Below are 20,165 nucleotides of genomic sequence, written 5' to 3'. Positions count from 1 at the left end.
GTAGAGCCAGGGGCCTTGGCTGCTGTTTGTTTGTGCTGCCTCGATTCTATAAACCAGGCCTCTGATCTCCCAGGCAACATGCCTCCAGATTCCTCTGCCGCGCCATGTAAATATATCGGTGTCACTTTTGTCTGATGATGAAATGAGCAATAGGATAGCGAGCAAGGCAGCTTCTTTCCTCGATTCAAGCCACCTTGCGATCTCGGGCTCGCGCGAGCGTTTGCGAAGCGGGTTTGAACCGGGACGAAGAGTGCCAGCGTGAGCGCGTCTGTTCTTCCCGGTGACTTCTCGCTCGATTGCTACTTTTGTTGCGCCGCTCTCTTGCCGTCTCCTCCCGTCTGTCGTTATCCGCTTGTTAGCCCGAGGTCCTCGTCTTGGCCTGGAGTTATAGCCGTGGCGGGCAGCTGTTTCGGCCAGCCCTGGGGGTCCTCGGAGGCAAATGGCATGTCAAGGAGTGGTCACCAAGGTAGATTGTCTTCGTCGCACTCGGCTTCACCGCCACCGGGCTCACTTGTCCAATTAGGGGATCTTTGGCCCCCCTTTAGGTCCCCAACCTGTCCTTTTGACTGATTCTTCAATGTGTCTGGCTCTAACCCCGAGACGAGCACACCTGACACTCCACACGAACGCGCACACACATGCACACACCAATGTAGTCCTAGCGTGTAGCAGTGCACTTATAATAATAATGTTCAGATATTTTATTTATGTTTCAAGACATTTACTATCGCAGCAGTGTTTCCCAACCTTTAGTGATCCATAAAGGAGAAAGAACGTACACAAAAGTGTAATATAGTCTATCTAAAAAGTCTACACACCCCCTTTTCATATATATATCTCATTATTTATAAATATTAAAAGAATAAAGTAAATCATTTTAGAACTTTTCCCACCATTCATGCGACCTATAATCTGTGCACTATATTGACTTTTTCGAAATCTATTCGAGAAAGGAACTCAAAATAAGCAACTGGGATGTGCACGTTACCCAATCACATTCAAACTCATGTTAAATGACTCACATTATGCGTTATCCCTATTTTTCATTCCACGCGTTATTTTCATACGTGTCTGCTGGCACATAATAAATTGAATTCACATCATTCCAATTTCAAAGTATTTTTAAAATTCAAGTCTTGCAGGCTATTATTTTTTGTCACTTCAAATATTTACAGTTTTCCTGCAATTCCACATTTTCTACCCTAAAATTCACCCATTTCACACAGTTTACAAAAATAAAAAAAAGCCATTTAACGGCATTCTAAATCATTCAGTATCACTCATTTCACATCATTCCATATATTTCATCAACATTCCATCTCTTTCGATATCATTCCACGTTTCTGTATTTTGTCCTAAAATATTTCTGCATTCACACGCAATTACTCCAGAAATTGCATCATCCACTCATTGTTGTCACTGTTATCAATTTCAAGTCAAGTCATTAAGATGTGAAAGGATTTACTTGAATTGCTGTACAGAAAATATTGTTTTGGTGGTTGGATTTTATTTCTCTGCGACTCCCATTGAGAGGTTTTAAATTTGTCGATAAAAGTGTGAAATGAGTTTGAAATTCTTCATTGTTGAATCCAAAACGGTAACATGTAAAGAGCTCCCTGAAAATGAAAGAGTCCGCCTTAAACCACTCCATGATGCTCTGATGTTTTTCTCCCTTTTATGACAGAAATTTGTGACATTTCAATTGCATTCAAACTTGTCAATGAGTAATGCGAATCGGAGCAATTACCAGATATGTTTTGCTTCCAGTACTTATGTTGTTCTCTCGCTCTTTCGCTCTCGCGCGCTCTTGCCTGTAGGCTGCAAACAACATCAACCGCCTTGTTGCTGCCGGAAACCACAATGGTGCCCTCTCCACATTACTGATATTTCACTTTCTTTCAGACCCGAGTACACCATGCAGTGTAGCAAAAAAAGAACACTTGAAAATGATTTTAAAATGTTGCAATGTTATGTCTATTATTAACTAACTTTTCATCGCCTCCTTGACATGGCTAGTTAGTAAAAAAAAAATTCCCTACTACACTGTTAAACATTTTTACTTCCTCTAATGAATTAGTCATCTAATTAATGCTCCAAAGCGTGCTGAGTTTTGTACTAAAATAAACTGGACTGGGTAAGCGATGGTGTGTTGCTACATTACCACATTGATAAAATATGTATGCAAATCTGGGTAGTTCATATTTTAAATGTGTTGCGTGTAATCCCACGTTCCTCCTGACATACAACCACGAGTGAGAACTTGTTGCTTGACTGACATGACTGATTTTATCCTTTTTACTCAAACTACCTCACAGCCCCCACCCCACTGCCTTGACAACCCCCCACCCCTCAACGAACCGAGGGAGGCCGTTTCGAAAATGCGTGGTCCTTCTCTGCTCTCTGCCCTCCACCAGGAGACAAAGTACGAGAGCGCTGCCAGACATCACACGAAAGCGCTGTTAAAAATACATGTATACCACCCCTCATCATTTATTGATGACCTCTCCTGCCTTTATGTTTATGAGGTGAGAGGCCTCCCCGTGGCTCCGCTCTGTGACCCCCGAGGTTGGGCAAGAAACTGCCTCTTCCCTTTTAATTTAGCGCACTTAAAAATAGATTTAGGGCTGACCAGTCGGATGCGTTAAGCTTTTCAAGCTATTCGCTGAATGTGTGGCGATTAATATGCAACAGGGACGTGCGGTCAGGTGAGGCACAGCTTCGTGAAGAGTAAAAAAAATAAATAAAAATAAACAAATAGATTAAATAAAATTTCCATTTTAGTTATCTTGCCTTTTCTTTATTACAATTGCCATTTTTAATCCAATAACGTCCACAGTTTTGTAGTCAAAATTGTTGAACTTGCACACAATATATTCTGTTCAAATAGGCCGGCAAAGAGGGAGTGCGGCAATATATATTGGATGGCTTTTGTCTTTTTGGCCGATTTTATTCGTTGTTTCAGGTTGTGGTCTTGTCCCAGAGGCGTTTCCATGGCTGGCTGGTTGCTGGAGGTCAGGGCCTCAGGGGTGTGTGTTTTTTTGTTGTTTTTTTTGCAATGTCATCCAGTTGAGGAGGCTGGTCACGCTCCAGTATGAGCGAGCAGCGAGGCCTGTGGTAACAACAACTTATTGATTGAATAATCTCTGTCATCTGATGTGGATATAGCTTACAGCGGACCCCTGCTGAGAGCGACACAGTTTTCATTACCCACCACTGGTGGAAACATCCTGTCAAGACTGTTTTTCAATCACTTTCTTTATAGCTTCTTTCTATACACTGCGATGCTACGTCAGTTTATAAAAGTTTGCCAAAGACTGATTTGAATGTAGTGCTGACTTGACTTTCACGTCAGCCATTTGGTGACTCTTTTGACCCGCTGCACTTTTTAACAATATTTTAGTCCTAGTATGCCAGTGTAGACGTTTTGCCCCGTTGTTTTTGTTATGTTTGAACCTGTGCATGGGCTTACTGAAATTGAGTCTTGCTGGGTCACTTTATTTTTGTATTCTAGATTTGGCACGGCTGTTTTGGCGCATCTGGCACATATGTAGACGAGTGTTTTCAAAAACGTGAATATAAGACTTGGTAAAGCATTTTTTTTAAACTATTTTTCGGCAAAAGTATACACTAAAACGGTTGGGTCAAAAATAACTTAAATTGGGTCAAAAATGGACAAGACCCAACTTTTTGAGTTATTACAAATTAAATTAATAATCCTAGTTTTTTTTTTGCCTGTTTTGTGGATTATTCGTTTGACCCAACTTTCTGGGTTTAATTGAATTGCCCAATTGAATTTGGTCAAAAATGAACCGACCCAACTTTTTGAGTTGATCCAAAATATTGGATGAAGTTAAGTCATAATCAACAAAGCAAACTAATTTGTTGGGTTGTTTTGTGGGTTATCAATTTGACCCATATTTTTTTGGGGGGGTAAATTGGAAAAGCCCCAATTGAATTGGGTATAAAAAATGAACCGCCCCAACTTTTGGAGTTGGGAGCTGGGTATTATTACATTAATAACCTACAAAGCAACCCAATTTTTTTGTTTTTCTTGTGGGTTATTCATTTGACCCAACTTATTGAGTTAATTAAATAACTCAACAAATTGAGTTGGTCCCTTTTTTTTAACCCAATTTGGGTTATTTTTTACCCATTTTGTTTTACCGTGCGCAAATGCTAACCCATTGGAATGGATATAATGGTAAACAATATGTGAATGTACCCCGCCTACTGCCCATAGCCAGCTGGGATAGGCTCCAGCACCCCCCCACGACCCTTTGTGAGGAGCAAGCGGTTCAGAAAATGAATGAATGGATGGATGAATATGTGAACACACATTTGGTTTTTCAGGTTGGATATGGACTGCTTTCCACTTAAACCAAAATATCCGTCGTTTGCACAATCTCACTTATGAATGAAATACTTGCAATCCTCTAAGATGGCTGTCTTTGGGTTTTACATGCATGTAAATAATGCTACGAGTCCCCATTGCTACTATACTAGTCCATCAGAAAAATGGGTGATTTCAGGACTGTGAAGCAGCAGGTCCTCCTCCATTCCTCCTCTCCCGCCTCGCTCCATCCCCAACCCCTCCGTCTGATCCGAGAGGAAAGCTTTCATTATTTGCCCAGATTGTGATGTCAATCCCTGCGCCCCTGACCTAAGTTGTAGTTGTAGCCCGTCATATTGGGCAAATGATTAGTGGGGTTATCTCGCCTGCAGTCTGCAAGTCTCGCCTTGCACCTCACGGGCCGACGTACCTCCAGGCAAGGATGGGCTTCTCTGGCTCACGCATCATTTCCACTTGCTTCCGCTTCATCATCTTCTTCATCTTCGTGAAGATCTCGACTGAGTCGCTATTGCTCTCCTCTTTGGCGCTCTTGTTTAAGCCTTCGAAATCCACATGAAGGTGGATCCTTTTTTTTTTTTTTTTTTTGGAAGATATTTCAAATAGCCTACATTTGGCCGAGTTCGTCATGACAAAAAGTTTCGCCATTAGTGCTAAACATTTCAGTTTATGTAAAAACAAGATTTGACGGTTGGTTAACTTGGAGTCTTTCGTTTAGTGCTTTGGAATTTGCTTACTGAGATTGATGTGTGAAAATGGCTCAATAGTAACGCTCTTTATTTATTTACTTAGACTTAGACTTAGACTTAGACTTGACTTTATTGATCCGTTTGGGATGGTTCCCTCTAGGAAATTTACATGATAGATGATGGCCCCCCTTTAGATGATAGATGACAGATAATAAAATAAAAAATAATTCAATGAATCAATTAATAAGGTTATTACACCAGAGATTGAATTAATAAAATGAAAAATAAGAATTCAATCAATAAGGTTGTTACACCAGATATTGAATTAATAATAATAATTTATTTATTTATTTACTTATTTATTTATCTTGGGAAATTGTTCCTGTTCTCAAGCTATCGTCCAAGGTCAAGTGCATATAAATAGTAAGGCTACACTGTTTTAATCTGACCAGCACGTAGGCTATAATAAAAAGTGCATTTAAAATACACTGGCCACAAAATGAGGTAGGCCTACTGATGCACAATATATTGTGCATAATAAGATAACATATCCCACTATGTGTAAAAGTGTTATTAGCGATAATGTTGTAACATGTTAACACCAGATTTTATTTCTTGAACGCTTTTATCGTTATGATTAAGAATCCTCGGGATTAAGAAAAGTCACTGATCCTTGGGCTCTTTCATTAATTTTTTTCTTTCTTTTTTTTTTTTTCCTCCTTTCTCTTGTTGCGAGCTCAACGAGGCTCCAGCCGCACTTCATTAACCCTGAGCCGGGGACAATCCGTGGGAAGAGCCGGGGGATTTAGCATCAGTCTTTCACATGCAGAGAAAAGACGAGAAAAAAATAGTCACCCAACAAGACCCCCAATATAATCAGCTGTAGACTTTCAAGAATAACCTTTTATTGGTCATTATGTGAATCAGACACGGATCGCTGTGACGTGACTGTAATGATCTTTCGGCAAGTTGGGAGGTGTTTCATTGCCCCTCCTGCTCACTCAGTCCACGCAGGCCAAGCCGTCACTGTATTTTTAATGCAATTTTCCGCTTCATAAACGCGCCAGTTATCAGGCCGTCAGTCTGATATTTCACGGTGGCGAGTCTTAAAGTGGAGGGGCCCCCGCATAACAGGTGCCATGCGCGGACGACAGCAGGGGGAGCTGCCTATCAAAGCCATTATCGACTTTCAATTAAAACCTATTAAAGTCTTTTGTTCTAATCGTTAACATCCTACACGGCGAGGCTCGCTCGTCAGCATGTGAACCGATTTGACCTCCAGAGGAGGTCACGCAGACGTGCATGCACGTAAGGGAGGGAACTGTGTATAGCCTTTAGGATCAGGCTGGAGGAAGCAGGTGGGGTGAGGGAGGTAGCGGTGCCGTTGACCAGCTGTCCCCTGCACGCTGATCCCCGGCCTGCAGTCAGCTCCAAGGCCGCTCAGCAGCTGTTGGGCCGGGCTTGGAACGGGAGCGAGCATCCAGCAGCCTCCAGGAAGGGGAGGATGGAAACAATCAATTTCCAAATGGGATCATTTAGGACACTTAAACAATTGCGCACATGGCATTAATATTGCATCTCGTGCATTGTTTATGGAAAACCAAATGCAGGGTGCTGCTGTTAATTTAGAGAAGTGGAGGTGAACCGGCCACCTCCCATAATTTGCGGCATCTTAAATGAATCTCGACTTGTTAAAAGAAATAAAAATAAAATAATGATGATGATGATGATGACGATCATAGTAATTAAAAAATAATAATTAATATACCATGCAGTGACGAATAAATAGTTTTTACAGATATTGCTATTCATGAAATTCAAAATCAGAGAAACTTGTATTAAACAAGACATTTTCGTTTTATTAATATATAATAGGTGTGAAATAAAATATAACTAAAGGCTATGAAGTAAGATACAGTCTTAAGACTGCTGTGTAAAAAAAATAATAATAACCCATGTGTCAAAAATTGGACCGACCCACTAATCAATTTGATCGAACGGGTCAAATTGACCCAAATTGATGTTTTTTGTTCTTGACCCATGCAGCTGTTTTACGATTTTTGCGTAAACATTTTTTTATTTTACGTTTTACTATAAACAGCTGAACTCCCAAATTCCAAATTAGTTTTTTTTTAATTTTTTTATTCGGGCTAAATGAAACTTTGGATTGTTTTGTATTAAATAAAAAAAAAAAAATTGTTTTATTTTATTATTTTTATTTTTTATTTCAGTAAATAAATGAATAGATAAATAAAAATTAGGTTTTTTTTGTTTGTTTTTTATAAATCGCGTTGAATTGACCCAACCAAAATTGAAATGACCCGTCGTTCCAATTTTTGCCCAAAATTTGGTTACTTTGCAGTTTTAAGCGTGCATGGACGTCACACAACGATATTGAGCTTTTTAGTTAACTTCTTGAACGCACTAAAGCGAAGGTTAAATAATCTGTCAAATCAAACGAGGCAACAGTGTTTTGGATTCAAATTCCCCTCATAAAGTCATCGGAAATGTTTGTTTTGAACTGCTTCCTTCAAGGTTTAATTAAAGCTGCACCTTTTGCTCACTGGCACTGACATGTGATTTAAAAAAATGGATCAGAACTCTGACAGTCAAGCACAAGAATCTTCCAAATTTAATGTCGTGATTGTATATTTATATTTAGAGTGTCGAGTTATTTAATTATCTGGATAGCAAAATGTCCTGCATGGTGTGCGTTTGCTTATTAAATGGTATAGTTCCTGCTTTAATTACATTTGAAAGAAAATCAGAGCTGCAAACTTCTGAGACTACATAAATGATTATTATAAAATATGCCAGTAGTGGTACAGCATGTAGTCAGGATTTTTTTTTTTTTTTTTTTTTAATGTTTGTCCCTGACTGTGTTCCACAACTTTAGAAAAATTAGTTCAATAAGTATATGTGACACGATTAAAGCAAAGACTTTTATTTCCACATTTATAAAAGTATTATTTTTTTTTTTTGTACACCACATCGCCCATCTTTGTCAATTTCACCAAAAAGCAACTCGAGGAACGGAAAAGAAACTAGTACCACTCCACAAGCTTGCATCTGCAATGTTACATGTCTTTTCTTCTTCACCAAAAGAGAGGAGAACAGTTAAGTTGTTACGGCTTCATATGAACTAACATTAAAAAAAATTAAAATATCACAAGGTCTGTTCAAATACACCTAAAGCAATCAACAGGCTGTTTGGACCAGCAGGTGCACCCGCTACCATCAATGAAGAAATAATTAATAAAGAGGAACTGCAGTGCGATATATAGGCAAAAATTGTAAATTGGCATTTTACTTTAAAAAAAAAAAAAAAAAGGAATATATTGATGCCATCATTTCACACCTGGAAATTATATTTGGATTGGTTAATCTATATGACCAACTGCATCACCTTGGTGTATAAAGACACTGTATGATTTAAAAAAAAAAAAAAAAAAAGTCTCTGTCCAATGCAAATATTCTTATTTACAGGTTTTGACATTTTAACATGATTCGTGCATGTCAAGTCAAATTAATAACTTAAAAGAAAGCAAATGTAGTTTCTGGATCCTACATTTAATTCAAAAGGGATTTACTCGGGGTCGTCGCAATATAATAAAATAATTATTTTAAAAAGCAACATGATGATAGGTGGCATTTAATACAATGAAAGAACGGTGAGAAAATATTTCAAAATACAGAATGAATTTAAATAAATACATAACTTAGAGCCTTTGATTTATACAGAAATATAAATAAGTCATAAATAAGCCCCCCAAGCCCCTTCCCCCCCAAAAAGGAGAGAGTGAAAATTTCCCTCCTCGGTGTTCATGTCTCTTGATTCGCACCATATAAGTTCCAATAGTTCGCTTTTATTTATTTTTACTTTGCTGTGTCTTTTATTTTGCTCCCGTGCTCAATCCGGAAGTCTGGCTCACCGCTGCTGGGCCGGCCTGGAGAGCACACCGGACATGGGGGGCAGCGGCAGCGGCGGCGGGGGCGGCGGCTCGCTGCCTCCTTGCAGGCCGTGCAATAAGATGCGGGGTACCAGTGGCCTCTGCAGGCCGGGCGGGGGCGCGGAGGGCCCCCTATACAGGTAGAGCGCCGCCCCCGGGTCCAGGTTGGACACCAGGCTCTGCGGGTAGAAGTAGGGCGACGGGAACATCCGCTGCAGGGCCGAATAGTTTCCGGCCTCGGCCAAGAGTTCGAGTCCCACCGCCGTCTGCCGCTTCCATTTGGTCCTTTAATTAAAGACGCCATGAGTTAGCACATTGTTTGCTAACTGACTAATTAAAAGGCGGGGCATTTATTTATTTATTTATTTATTTATTTATTTATCTCTGTCTTAATAGTCTCAAGCTGCTTCTTGTATTCGCACCCAAACACGTCGGCGTATGCACTCCACGCCAGGTGAATAATTCATATTAAAGATAATTGAGGAGATATAGTGGTTTCTTTGAATTATTGATACACACACATGCAAGCATGCATTATTCACGGGCCAAAGTGTTGTTTTTGTATTTATTTATGACATTTAGATGCCCGTGAGTCGAAGCTGCATGAATTCATGCTTATAAGCTAACACTAAAAAATTATATTTTCGCATGGTATGGCCATTTATTTAAAAAGAAAAAAAAATCTATTATGTCATGCACAACACATTTACTGTAAATTAACAAAAAAAATGGAAAGGAATAAAACTTTTTTTGGGGCCGAAAAAAAAATAATTGCAGTTACATATGACTTTAGCTTCAGTGCAACCAAGCACATTTCTTTTTCTCACTTTAGCCCCCATACTTGAGAAATGAAACTTTCATACCTCCGGTTCTGGTACCAGGTCTTGACCTGCGTGTCGGTGAGGTTGAGCGAGGCGGCCAGCTCCATTCGGTCTTGGACGCTCAAGTACTTTTGGCGCTCGAAGCTGCGCTCCAGTTGCGCCAGTTGGTGGTCCGTGAAGGCCGTCCGGGCCTTTCGGGGCTTCTTGAGCCGCACCTGGGGGCTGTCTCTGCTGCTGGAGATCTCCCTGTCACCTTCCTCTTTCACTGGTGGGCAATTAGGGGGACACAAAAATCAAAATGTTGCGTTGGTTGGCAGAAAGAAAAAAAAAAGGGGGGGGGGGGTCAGAAAAGCTTGTGTTGTGGGTGCAGGTGAATTTGGAGTGAGAGTTGGGGGGGTCGGGGTCAGAAATATTTTTAGCACCATACTCCAGAACTTGATTCGATATTTTAAAATATATTTTATATATTTTTTCTCAAACTGTCTTTAACCGTCGTCAGAGGGAAAAATAAAATCCTAAAAGTTATTTTTTAAATATTATTATTATTATTATTATGTTTTGTTTTTTAATTAATTACTGAGTAAAATTTAGTATAGAATTAACATGTTTGGTTATTATTTATCATTCCATGCCTAAATATTTTGATATTACAGCATACATGGTATTTGCATGGTTCGGTAATGTGAGCTTGAATTACCTGTCTTGTAAATATGTTGTTAAATCCTCTGGACGTGCTAATAAATTCGGCGCGTGTAATAGTTTTAACAGAAATTCTCATGCGAGGGAGCATTTTTGTCATGAAGTCAAAATTTCATCATGGCAATGTAATTTATTTATGCAAAATATATAAGGACCATAATTTTGTAGTATTGAGCAAATACCTGCATATAATGTATTGAAATGCTGTGAATATATTTTTATTTCTTTTTTTTACGTCATCTTCCCCCTCATGCGTGGAGTCACGTCAGGGTGAGCACTTTGATTTGAACACACAAAAAGAAAAAAGGAAAAAAAAAAAAAAAGATGAGAAGGGAATCTTTTTGGAAGTCGTCTCAAGGAAGCAGCAGCACAATAATCCGCCTAATTGAGCCACCAGGGAAAGCGAGGACGCGCGTCCGCGGAAAACTTCACACGACATGAGTGGAAATGAGTGGAAATGAAGAGCCGCTCGGCCTTTGAGCACCAGCAAATGTGATTAGTGGCGCGGACAAATTGCATCAAATTCGCTGGTATATTGTAGGAGGAGGAATCAAACTGCTCGCGCGGAGAGGCTCGCTGGGGGCCCCGCGGCTTTTTCCATCAATCAGCACACGAACAGAACGCACTCAAGACGTGAGAGTGAATATCGATGATGACGCAATTCCATATAATACAATCGAATTATCAGAATTATTATTATTTTTTTCCCCCAAAAGTGCAATGTTCCAATTTAGAAAATTACTGCATCATTTTCGTGTGTATCTTTGTGTGCGTGTGTGCGCATGTGCGTGTTTATAATTGTGCTGTAGCCTGCAGCAGTGGACTTCATTCCACGAGCCGCTTCATTGAAGTGTCAGCTCGTGGTGACATGTCTGTTATGGCTGACATGATTGGAAACAGATAGAGCTTTCATGATTTTTATCTGGATGGTCTACTTATACTACACCCCCACCACCCTCCCACCAAAAAAAAAAAAATTATCCCACCCATTTCGCCTATATCAACAGCTGCTCATAAACATATGTCGTGTTTGAAATCCAGGGGAGATCTAAAAAGAGCAATAACAATTATGGTGTAATTGTACTTTTTTTTTTTTTTTTTTGTATAAAACACACAAATCTCGAGTTGTTTAATTTGAAGTTCAGCAAAATCTCGCTTTGACAAAAGAAATTATATTGTTGGATTTAAAAAAAAAAAAAATCTTCTGCAATGACTGCACTGTTATTTGTGATTATGAGAGCAAAATCAAATTGAAGATAATCGCACGCTTTTCGTGAATTAAAATTTAACACCCAACATATGTTCATACATTTATTTTATTTTATTTTAGTATTTTTCTCGGTAGTTTTTATCAGTTTTATTTTTGTAAAATGTATTTGACTCTTCTGAAAATCTCTATACGAAATGTATTATTATTATTATTATTATTTGTAATCTGTTCACCGAAAATATTGTTTTATTAATTTCACATCCCTATTGTTTAAGCACAAACAGATTATGCAATTGTAGTGTTGTATTTTGTCCAACTTCCAAAATAAACTGGATTTTATTTCTTTATTTTAATCACTTATTTGTGTTATATATTTCATCAAAACTAAATGCAGAAAATGTAAACACATGTTCTTCTATTTTCTCTCTCAAATCCCAGCCTGCGTTCCAATCTTGCATGCACGTGTGTTTCTCCTCACCTTTATATTCGCTGTCCGACGACGAGTTACTGTGAATTTTCTCCATAAAGTCGTCCGCGATCTTGGCGGCCAGTCTGCCGGCCTCTTGCGTGGGTTGTCCGTTACTGGAGTAAGGCGCGCATGCGGCCAGCGGCTTGCAGTCCGCCAGAATGTCCCTGATGAGGAAGGACGAGGTCATGGTCCTCTGCTGGGCCCCCGCCGAGATCCCGGCTCCGTGCTGCAGGTGAGGCGGCAGGCCGACGCCGTGCGCCTGCCGCTGAGCCTGCACCTCGTCCGCGCACTCCCTCCTGACGGGCGACGGCGGCGACGAGCAGCCGCTTTCCACGTCGGATCTCGGGCTGAACTCCAGTGGCGAGCGGCACTCCCCCGCCAGGCTGTCCCCCTTGGAGAGAGGACTTCCGGGCCGGTGGGAGAGCAGCGAGTCGATGCCGAAACTGGAGCCGTTGGCGGACGCCTCCATTGTGTTGACCGGGGGAGGGGGGAGGGGGAGAAACGGGGGTGCTCCTCAAACTACCATTTGGTGTTTGAAACAAGTTTAGATGTCTTCACGTGTGGTCCAGAAAATGTTTTTTTTTAGTATGATGATATCCTAAAAGTAGTCCCTGGCGTCGTCCATCCAGTCGGGGTGTCCTCCTCTTCGATCACGATTTCACGCCTGGAGCCGGGGGGAAAAAAAGCCTCACGAAGCCGTTTCAGCACCATGGACAGGCACCAGATGGATCACCGGGTCAACTCTTCTCATTCTTTCACCACGCCGAGCAGGTGGAGTTGAGAACTGCAACCTGAAACGTGCATGGGGACGCGCGCGATTGCAGTAAAGTGGGTTAAATAGTCCCAACTAAGGCGAGAAGGGAGGAAGTGTTAAAAAAAAAATGGAACTTGAGGAAAAGTCAGGAGCTATAGGTTTTAAGAGCGGCTCGTCCACGTGAGTCCCCTGTGACACGCCTTGATTGGCTGATGGTGGACCTCCCCGCACGCCCCTCCTCCTGACGTCCCCTACCGGGTTCATCCTCACTTTGATAAAAGAGACAGTGGATTCATCAGGAGACTCAGATCCAAGTGTTTACAGGCAATTTTCACACTGTTTGCTTTCATTACATCATTGATGAAGCTTCTAATGGGGTTATTACGAGGAACTGCTTTTCCTCCTTTTGACTGGATTGTTTTTGCTTCCTCGACGCTTTGGGCTTTATATTTCCAACTGTATATGGCGAAACAGATTTGATAAAGAAAATATAAGTGAAGCTTACACAAGTCAAAAATAAATTCGTTTTTTATTTGTATTTATTCATGTGAAGTGGGGATTGTTTTCTCGATGCCTTCTTGTCTCGATACATTATTAAATAATTCAAAATACTTTTGCATTTTGAATTTTGTTGAATAAATTCTGCCATTATAGGGACGCCAAAAACAAACTTTTTTTTTTTTTCTTTTTTTTTTTCAAGGCCTCGCCCCGTTTAAAGCACAATAACAATGTAATAGTCCCTGGTAATTGTCAACAATACGCACCAAGGCAAGCGAGTTGCTATTGTGTGCTCTTTTTTTTTTTTTTTCACCTTAACAGCCATGCAAAAACCATTGTGCGCACTTTTTAACTGCACAGTTTGCCCCGCGACGGCCTCGACAGCCCCTAATAATCTATACACGCATGCACGCACCATGTGACCACCAGATTGGAGGCGCGCGTCGGTCCCAGACACCGGCAGGTTAGTGAATCCGCTCCCGGCTCCCATGGGGTCCCATCACGGTTGCAAGCTGTCACAAGTGAGGCGGGGACCAGGCTGATATCAGGCAGCACATGCACACCCTGCCTTGGCTGCTTTCTTTCTCATGAAAAGAAGCTGTGCTTTGACGCGCTTCTTCATGCAGACTTTTTTTTTTTTTTTTTGTCTTCTAAACCGTTAATGTCCACTCTCAGGAGTAAATTAAATTAATTATAACCATGGTTAAACCTGCCTTTTGTAAAGGCCTGGAGTAACTTTTAATATAGTCTTAGACAAAATACATTTTTAAGAGTTAAAATAAACTGAACATTGTTTGTATCCGTTTTTGACCAAATCAAAATAGTTGAGATTTATTTTTGCAATATTAAAATGAAAACATGTTTCCCTGAATTACTCAACAATCTTAGTTTTTTATAATGGCTAACAAATAATCTTTGTAGCTCTTTCTAGTTGTAATTTCTTTATGAATATAAAAAGTTATGGTTTAATGGAAACAAATGACAAAATAAAGTCAGCCAACAAATGCTTGTAAATTATTAACGACTTAAATGTTTAGTGAATTTTCAGAATTGGTGCACTTTTCATGTGGGATATCTTTTAAAAAAAAAAAAAAAAAAAAAAAAATTGCACGTTTTTGGCAGTGCAATAATATGGCACTCGCTTAACTTCAGCATGGGATTGTTTCTCTTCTGGCTATAATAGCAGTTTAATTATCTAAGTATTAACAGCCAATGTTATTTACTATTTTGGAAGCAAACGTAAGATTGGGGCAGCAAGTGGATTTGCTCCATAAGTGGACTGTCAGTTTTGATCGCATATCAGCACTTTGTTTTGTTTCTCACATTGGAAACGCGCCCATAAGCTTTTCTAATAAGGCCTGCTGGGCCCCCTCAGCTTGCTGCTTTTTTGTGGGGAAAACAAGCGAGATGTGCTCCGTTTTTATTCCCTTGTTCCTCTTAAAACAGCACCCAGATAGCGTTTGTAATATTGTTTGTCGTCTTTGAATAAACTTTGGCATTTCTTCGGTTTAGGAACATCAAGTAACGCGTGTCTTTGTGAGGTTGCGTTTGTGTAGATGACTCCCCTTAACAAACAAACAAACAAGAGTGAGTATAAGGAGGAAAAAAAGTGTTGTGTGGATGTGGTGATGTAGACCTGAACCAGTCAGGGATGCAAATGGCGCACCTGAACGCCATCAGGTAGTGGAGTTGACAGAAAATAATGAGAACCCACTGAATCTTTTATAAGGTTAACAGTCACATTTCCCAGTCAGCTGTCACACAAGAAAGAATTTAGCACATGCACGCGGACCAAATAAACCTTCATCGGCTCATTAATGCTGACGGGGGGCCCTGGACCGGCAGTGCCGCCACCACCTTCGTTTTGTGTCGGTAATTTGCGGCGGAGACAGAGAGCCCCTTCTCCTGGAGAGGGAGACGAAAGGAGGTGGAGGGGAGAGAGGAAGAGGGGAAAAAAAAGGGGAGGGGAGGTGGCCCAGGGAAGGAGGAGGGGGTCGGGCTTGTGGAAGGATGGCGAGCGCACCAGGAGTGTGATTCTCCTCTAATTGGAAGCATTGGGCATTGTCAACAGAGGATTTTCAGCTGCTCGCTGACAGGTAAAGCCGTCAGAGTGATAGCCCACTTGTCAGCGCAAAAGACCAATAAAAACAAACCACTTTTGATTTAATTGGAGGCCTAACCATGATGTGTGTGCGTGTGTGAGGTAGACAATGTGTGTTGCCTGCAGGGGCCAAGGCCATGGGGAGCCAGGAGAAAGCGTTAAAGATGAGTGCAGGTATTTGTGAAGGAAATCATCACTCTCACTATCGGTGCCGTTTGGGCCTCTTTGCCACAATTTCTTGTCAGTACCAGCTCTGAGACTGGCCACCACTGGTCAGAGGGTTCCTGGACATCCCAGTTTGGGACCAAAGTCAAACTTTCTTTCATCTTTGATATCGAACTTGCTGTTTTGATATACGTGAAATGGCATCCAGACCACAGACTTGTAATGTCAGCAATCCACTAGAGACTTAGACTTGGAGTTGACTTTATTGATCCCGAACTGTTGCAGAATAATTCCAAACAGCCACAGGGACAGGAAAACAGAAAGTGGGAAGGGCCTATGAGCTCATGATCAGGGACAGACAGATTTCCCAATTTTCTATGCAAAGATGCTGATGATGAAAAGAACAATCTATCAAATAGTGAGTGAGCCAGCGGGAGAGGCTGAAATTGTGGCTGAATTCTGATTGAAGCACCCGTACGTCCAGGTGATCAGATTGGCTAATGATGATGTGGGCGTGGCTGATTGGCTGAGTGTAACATTGGAGGGGTGAATGGGGAAAAAAAAAAAAAACACACACAAAGACAAACTATGGAGCCAAATTGAGAATATTGTCAGAAATCGGTGTACAACAGGAGTCAATGTTGGGTCCCTGTTTAATTACAGTACGTGATCGGAAATCAAGTCCTGATCGCGTCATTTTCAGCTGATTGGTATTGGGAGAAAATGATCGGGGTTTTCATTTTTTGGGAATTTTGTTTTTATTATTATTATTATTATTATTATTGTTATCATTATTATTATTATTATCTTATGGGGTACAAAGCAACAAAATAACCCAGAGGTAAACATATTGCCCAACAATTTTTTTTATTTGTTATTATGTGCACTTCTGATGGCACCACAAAAAAAAAAAAAAAATGGAAGCACGGGGTGCAAGCTCGGGTGCAAAAAATGTGATTGGGACATCCCTAATTATTGCTATAACATTACTTAGTCAGGGAAGCATGTCTAAAATCAGATTCCGTCCAAGCAAGACACAGAAAAATGCTTCATACTTTCACTTTCAGTTGATTGGACTATTGTCCAAAAAAAAAAGTCTGTGAAAAAAAAATTGTAGTGTCAAGGAAGACTACACAAAGAAGGTCGATCGCAGCCTGCTTTAACGAGTTTATCGTGAAAGTGCACGATCACAAAACACAGTTGGGATGAATTGGAACAGAAATGATAAGGCCTTCTTTCAGGTCCGACATCAGTTCCCTCAGACAAACGCCCGAATCGTGTTAAAAGCCCAGCAGAAGTGAGCGTTTATACGGCAGCTATTGTCAACATTAATTTCACTTTTGATTTGTGGATCGTTGGATACTTTGATTTGTCATGTTCAGCTTCAACTGTCATGTGCACTGCGCTAAAAATAACAACCCAAACAAATAATAATAAATTAATTATGACAAAATTGGCTTCGACTTAAGTGTTTTTTCCTTCATGCTTCCAGGATCAGTGCCCACTTCACAATTCCTTGCGCACCCTTTGTAACCAGTGTTTTATTATCCTTGACAGAGTTCAGCGAACGCATCTGGTCAGGCTAAGGTGGGACGCAGGGTCGGTGCCAAGAGGCCCGGAGGTGAGTGAGGAGCCAACGGAGAAGGGTGTGGCCACGCGGAGGACGAAGAACCGCAAGCATCCATCATGGTCAGGCCTCGTGAGGAATGCCAGCGCCTTCAAACCCAGGTTGACCCCGTTTTGGCTGGCCTTAGACCACTTGAGCCTCAACTGAGGAGTCCACCAGGAATGAAGTCAAGGAGACCCCAAGATAACTGTAAGAACTCATTTTCATCAATTCTTTTTTATTGGCATTGCTTGATTGACTTGATAAAACACTGTTTGATTAAAAAATATGCTTTGTTTGTCGAAAGCAAGTTCTAAATTCCAAAAACTACATCTGAGTCTCATTAAATGAGAGCACATATTCACACAGTTGGCTCTTGAACTAGCAAATGTTTATACACTATATAGTATAGATTTGCCAATCTGTTCCATATTTCAGGAAATAGTAAAACATATAAGTCTGTCAAAAAAAAAAAAAAAAGCTTACTTCTCCGATACATTATGTCAGAAAACTGCAATCACTTATCAACAAAATATTGTATATGTTGACTGGACACCCTCTTTGTGCCCACATAACCCTCTAAAAAAAACGATAGCCCAAATATTTTGTATTTTATAGATGAACAGTTTTCCTCATGAAGTGACATAGGCTTCTGTAGTGCATGCCTAATTGGAAAAGAATTCAATTTTGTCAAATTTTGATATATTGGCGCAATCGTTCTATTTTCAGAAGTTGATTTGCATGTAAGTAGAGACGTCAATAAAAAGTTTGGTGACGATTTGCCGCAGTTTTCGGACATTAGTTGACCTTTTGTTTTCAGATATTCGATGGCACAATGACAGTAAGGCAAGTGAAGATTACATTGGGGTCGCCATTCATTAAAAAAAAAAAAAAAAATACAGAATTATTTTTATACTTTCTTTATTATCATAACTTTAATATTATATTATTTATTATTATTGTTTAGAATTTTGCAGCGATACAATATTACAAAAATAAAAACGTATACTTACTCAATAAGTTTAAAAAAAAAAAATGGCCTACTGGTTAAAAAAAATAAAATAAAAAAAAGAAAGAAAAATAACTACATATTAAACATCATGTCATTTATTGCCAAACAGCATAGTGGTTATGGAGGCTTTTATTGCCACTTAGCTTTAAGATCCATACTACCACACAGATTAATTTATGTCATGATACAGGTCAAAGTTCAATGTTAACCTGTCACGACGACCCCCTCCGACCACTTTCCCTGAGTGATGGCGTACAGTATGAGTGAGTTCGCTTTGGCCGAGGCGGCTCCCCCTGCAGCTGCCAAAGGGAGACGCACACAAGCTGGTAGACACCAGCGGCGCCAGAGGTTCAAAGTTCACTCAAATACCTTCCACCTGCAGGCTGACCCTTGACCTTTTCTCCCTGTATGGAGAGGTGGAGACTCGTTCAATTTCATTCATATTTATTTCCTTTTTTTTTTTTTTTTTTTTTTTTTTTTTAGAACCATACGTTATTTCTTACTATCACTTTAGATAAAATAACTTTTTTTTTTAAATTATGTGAAAATATTGAATTGTTAATTTTCTTAATAAACATCCTGCCAGAAACAGAAATAGGCAAATTTATAGATATTCATGAACAAAAGCAAAAAAAAATAAAAATTACAATTGAAATTGAAATTGTGGAATATATATTCATTTGACACTATTTCATCAGCAAGCCTTTTTCTCAGTTTAAATGCTTTATTTGCTTTATTGGAAGAGAACGGCATCCTTCCACACACACCCACATACGCACCCGGGGATCCCAGCGTTGCTTTCTGGCCTTAAAACTCCCTGTGTCCTAATTTGGCCAATATGCAGGTAATATGTGGGGTCGCAACATCTTAATTATCACACCGCCTGTCAGTGGATCCTCCGCCTCCCCTCCACCGAGCCCCCACCTGCACCCCTCCCGCCGTGACTTTTATTGCTTCATTAGTATGCTCCACATGCCCCGGCGCACACCCACACTCTGCAAGCCTTCAAACCTTAACAACTTTTGGCAGAGCCGAGTGGTGATGAGGGGATGATGAGGGACTCGCGATACTTAAAGCCCATCTAGGTTAGTGACGCTGGTTTTTTTTTTTTTTTTTTTTGGGCCAATGGCACCCAAATGGAGAAGGTTTGTGTGGGTATTTTTTAAGGTGTCAGAAGCTAAAATTAGCACAAGATCCGCTATTGGTGTGAAGTTTTACTGTAAGCCATTTTAACAAATTTTAGTGTCTTTTACCCTCATCTTTGGTTGGTTTCTCAAGAACATCAATAATGATCTCGGGTCAATTTGACCCAGGTTATGTTTAATGATAAAAAGTATGTCCTAATAAACATTATTAACCATTATTCATTGCAAATATTTCAAATGAACCATTTTTTTTAACAAGTTTCATTATTCATTATCATTATGTGTAGTTCTTTAACTTTGGAATGGGTCATATTGACCCGGGATATGTTGAGTGTACCAAAAGAGCACTGGTCATTAATTAGCTCGTTCTTTTTATCAATACAAATATGTCAAACTGTAGTATTTTAATTGACTGTTTATGAAGTTTAATTCCGAAAACTAAACAAAACTAATTTTAAAATGGGTCAATTTGACCCGGCCTGTATTTATTATTCCAAAAGCATTCCGATAAACATTTAGCATTTAATTGAAAATATGTCAAAGAACTATTTTAATTGACAAGTTTTATAGCAAAAAAAACCCCAAAACTGTGTAGTTTGATGATAAAATGGGTCAATTTGACCCAGGCTATGAATGTTCCAAATGCGTTTTGATAAACATTTAACTGATAATGTGAAGGTGAACCATTTTGTCTGTCT

The 20,165-nt window shown here is 40.0% G+C and overlaps 2 protein-coding genes across 2 annotated transcripts in view; one reads left to right on the top strand and one right to left on the bottom strand.

Annotated features, from left to right (window-relative positions):
* stom (stomatin) overlaps positions 1–20,165 on the top strand; it is an 84,590-nt gene that overhangs the window by 25,686 nt on the left and 38,739 nt on the right. The window contains exon 3 of the mRNA XM_077497631.1: positions 17,262–17,520. The gene's annotated coding sequence lies outside the window, so the exon portion shown is untranslated. The remainder of the gene's footprint in view (positions 1–17,261; positions 17,521–20,165) is intronic.
* On the bottom strand, positions 7,968–13,086 carry barhl1b (BarH-like homeobox 1b). Its single transcript, XM_077497626.1, has 3 exons — positions 12,196–13,086; positions 9,851–10,073; positions 7,968–9,272 (listed from the first exon to the last, which is right to left on the bottom strand). The coding sequence occupies exons 1-3, from the start codon at positions 12,653–12,655 to the stop codon at positions 8,966–8,968; spliced, it is 990 nt and encodes a 329-aa protein (XP_077353752.1). The 5' UTR covers positions 12,656–13,086; the 3' UTR covers positions 7,968–8,965.

This window comes from Festucalex cinctus, chromosome 15, assembly GCF_051991245.1.
Source record: "Festucalex cinctus isolate MCC-2025b chromosome 15, RoL_Fcin_1.0, whole genome shotgun sequence".
NCBI classification, from domain to species: domain Eukaryota; kingdom Metazoa; phylum Chordata; class Actinopteri; order Syngnathiformes; family Syngnathidae; genus Festucalex; species Festucalex cinctus.
The sequence above is the reverse complement of the archived record's forward strand: the minus strand, read 5'-3'. Positions and strand labels throughout refer to the sequence as shown.

Excerpts from the sequence above, each read along its gene's own strand:
- barhl1b (XM_077497626.1), bottom strand. The coding sequence starts at position 12,655 with ATGGAGGCGTCCGCCAACGGCTCCAGTTTCGGCATCGACTCGCTGCTC. Across the intron at positions 10,074-12,195 it reads GTCGGACAGCGAATATAAAG|TGAAAGAGGAAGGTGACAGG; the intron begins GTGAGGAGAAAC and ends ATTGCCCACCAG. Across the intron at positions 9,273-9,850 it reads ACCTGGTACCAGAACCGGAG|GACCAAATGGAAGCGGCAGA; the intron begins GTATGAAAGTTT and ends CTTTAATTAAAG.